This window comes from Hakea prostrata, unplaced genomic scaffold, assembly GCF_041222555.1.
Source record: "Hakea prostrata isolate BN-2017 unplaced genomic scaffold, UWA_Hpros_2 contig_21, whole genome shotgun sequence".
NCBI classification, from domain to species: domain Eukaryota; kingdom Viridiplantae; phylum Streptophyta; class Magnoliopsida; order Proteales; family Proteaceae; genus Hakea; species Hakea prostrata.
Genome location: NW_028291140.1, coordinates 6,881 through 10,398, shown reverse-complemented (window position 1 = coordinate 10,398; position 3,518 = coordinate 6,881). Strand labels below are relative to the sequence as shown.

General features: G+C 42.3%; 1 protein-coding gene across 1 annotated transcript; it reads right to left on the bottom strand.

The window, feature by feature from the left end:
* Nucleotides 1-848: 848 nt before the first annotated feature.
* LOC148999239 (uncharacterized) lies at nt 849-1,811 on the bottom strand. The gene has a single exon (XM_089141350.1). The coding sequence runs from the start codon at nt 1,809-1,811 to the stop codon at nt 849-851; it is 963 nt and encodes a 320-aa protein (XP_088997476.1).
* Between the last annotated feature and the right edge of the window lie 1,707 nt (nt 1,812-3,518).

Genomic DNA, 3,518 nt, shown 5'->3' with positions numbered 1-3,518 from the left:
AGAGAGCACCATCTCTATAAATTTCCATTCCAAACGATCATACGCTTTCTGCATATCAAGCTTCAAGCCGATGAACCGTTGTTTACCTTTCTTTTTGTTCCGTAGAAAGTGGAAAGCTTCATGAGCGGATAATACATTATCAGATATGGATCTGGAAGGGACGAAAGCTGACTGTGATGGGGAGATCAGTGGCTCTAGAAATTTCTTAAGTCTCTCAGCCATAATTTTTGTGATCACTTTGAAGGCCACTCCGCATAAACTGATCGGGCGAAAGTGTTCAACTTTTTCTGGATGTTTTATCTTAGGAACAAGACAAACATAAGTCTCATTCATTGCAGGGCTCACTTTTCTAGAGCTGAACACATCTCTAACAAATTTGCAAAGATCAGCTTCAATGATGTTCCAAAACCTCTGGAAAAACCCTGGGGGGAATCCATCAGGGCCTGGGGATTTTGAAGGCTTCATCGCAAATAAAGCTTTTTTTATCTCAGTGGTTTCTGGAGATTTCATTAATTCCTCATTTGTATCTGCCGAAATCATAGGATGGATGCATTGTAGTGTCTGTTCTAATGCTTGTTCATCCACGCCTTCTGAAGAGAAAGCTTTCATGTAGTGATTAAGCACTTCATCTGTGATTTCCTCCTCAGAGGTTGTCCACCCCCCGTCCTCTTTGCACAACCTGAATATTCTATTTGAGCTTCTTCTTTGGAGTGTAGTTTGGTGGAAGAAACTAGTATTCATGTCACCCGCTTGGAGCCATTGTACACGTGACTTTTGCTGCCACAGAATCTCTTCTCGAGCCAATTGTTCATCAAGGGCAATAGCAATTTCTTCTCTTCTTCTCTTCTTCAGTCAACCCAATCAGAGGGAGTAATGCTATTTAGGACATCCAGTTCAAAAATAAGGCCTGCAATATTCTTTTCAACTCTTCCAAAGGTATCATTGTTCCACTGCCTCAGAATATCCTGACAGTTTTCCTGTTTTATTTCCACAACCTTTGCAGGTGCATCGTGAATTTGTTTCTCCCAAGCTTCATGTACTTTTTCCTTACATGTTGGATGTCGAAGCCACATGTTTTCAAATCGGAATGGCCTTTTTCCAGCCTTTACAGCACCAACAGAGTCAATAAGCAAAGGCAAATGATCTGACCCAATAGCTGATCTAATAACCACAGTAGCATTCTCATGATTGGCACGCCATTCTGGATTAGCAAAAGCACGATCGAGCCTACTTCTTATCAAGTTACCACCCCTTCTATTATTTCTCCAAGTAAAGACAGGTCCCTTCGCCCCCAAATCCATCAAAGAACAATCATCTATAAGTTCCCTGAACTGTCTGACATCTCTTGCTCCTATTGTATTCCCCCCTTCCTTTTCCTGCCATGAAAGAATAGCATTAAAATCACCGGCACATACCCATTGTTCTTGTCTCTGAGACCCCAACGCCCTGATTTTATCCCAAACAAAATGCCTTTGATGTCTTATAGGGTGACCATATATCCCTGTGAACAGGAATTTCTCTCCATTTTGACCCTCTAAATGACAATCAATTAAATCTTTATCTGCTGTGAGAATGTTGATTTCAATCCTCTGATTCCAAAGCAAACAAAGACCACCTGAGTGACCCCTTGAATCCACTGCAAAAGATTTATGCATTCCCAATTTCCTTCGAATTGATTCCACCTTTATTGCTGAACATTTTGTTTCAATCAAAAATATAATATCCAATTTTTGAGATTTCAAGAGTTCCTTCAAAGAACGAACAGTCACTGCACTCCCTAATCCTTGACAATTCCACGTCAAGATCTTCATTGTGAGCCGAGGTGATGAATTCCAGAAGTGCCACAAGACACACTACAGAAAGTCGGACAAACAAAACACAACCTACTGCCGGACGAGAAAAACACGGCCAATAAGCCGGACAAGAAAACACATCCAATAAGCCGGACAGGAACCACGGCCAATAAGCCGGACGAAAACACGGTCAATAAACCGGACAAAACCACAGCCAAAAGCCGGATTAAAACACGGTAATAAGCCGGACAAGAGAACACAGCAGAATGCTGGAGCTATCACAAAGACAGAGGAATCCTAGAAAAATCGATTGAAGTACATATGTATTGGGGACTTTTAACAAACAGATAGCATGCAGAAATATTGACTTACTTGAGAACTGATTCTGATGTGGATCTAAGGAAGCAGTAATGCAAGACAGGATTCATCCCCAATCCCGTTGAAGCATCAGCAACCTAGCCATCTCATTCAGCAACCCAGCATCCAGTTTCTCAGACTATCTCCCGATCGGTCATTTAGAGGAGCAGGACACAGAAATTTCACATAAACGTGGATTCTTTGATTTTGGAGATGGTAAAGTACTGATTCACCGTTGAGTATTTGCAGATCTGAATTTTTTTTTTTTTTTATATTTTCGCTTATTAACGTCCGCCGCCGCGCGCCGCCGGAGGCGGGGGGAGAGGAGAGGGGGGTTTTTTCTTGGACGACATTAATGATGAAAGGAGGAAAAAAAAGAGAGGGGGAAGAAAGAGAGGGAAAATAACCACTCAAGAGAGAAGAAAAAACGGGGAGGGGGGGGGGGGAGGCGGGATAGAAGGGAAAAGAGGAGGCGCGGGCTTTTTCTTCCCTCTCTTTTCCCCTTTTTCCTTTTTTTTTTTTTCTTTCTTTTTTTTTTTTTTCTTTTTTTTTTTTTTTTTTGTTTTGGCGGGAAGCCACCTTTCCTTCTCCTCTTCTCACTCTTTCTCGGTGCTCCCCTCCCCCTTTCTTTCTTCCTTTCCCGGGCGTGGGGCTCCCCCGCTTTTTTTTTCTTTCCTTTCCCTACGGGCCCCCGGGCCTCTCCCCCCCCCCCGGCCCGCGCTTTTTTCTCCCTTCCCCCGATGCATAACTAGTTGTAACACTATCGGGACCTACAAGCATCTCCTTTTCATCCGATGCTAGGAATGGGTTAACCCTGTAATTAGAATAAAATGATTGTAAACTTAATATTTCGGATTTCATGATTGGATATTTAAACTTGATTTATTCTTGTCCTTGGGTTATGCTATGTCATATACATGTATGGGTTTGTCACTGAGCCTTAGTCCTGTAGTGTATCACCCCTACAAGTATTCAGTATGACCGGATCCGGCAAGGTGGAGTGTGAGAGAACGTCCTCACCTTGCTATTTGCAACTTTGAAAAGTAAGTCAAAGAGTATGCTCACGCTTCCCAAAGAATCCTATTAACACGCTGGTTCAAAGTTAGAAATAGAAGTCCTATATCAAAAAGAGAAACAAAAGACCAACATTGCAAGGGGTGGTTGGTTGAGGTGGTTGCCTTGGGAAACCAAGGTAGGGGCAAATGGCCAGGGCAACCAAGCCAATCAACCACCTTACGAGTATGGACAAAATCGACTCGTGTCGACAAAAGGCTTCCAGATTAGGTTCTAAACTACTCTAAAATTACCTAGAAAATTCTGAAATAATAATAGAACATGATCTATCATAGTATACACATCAATAAAAAC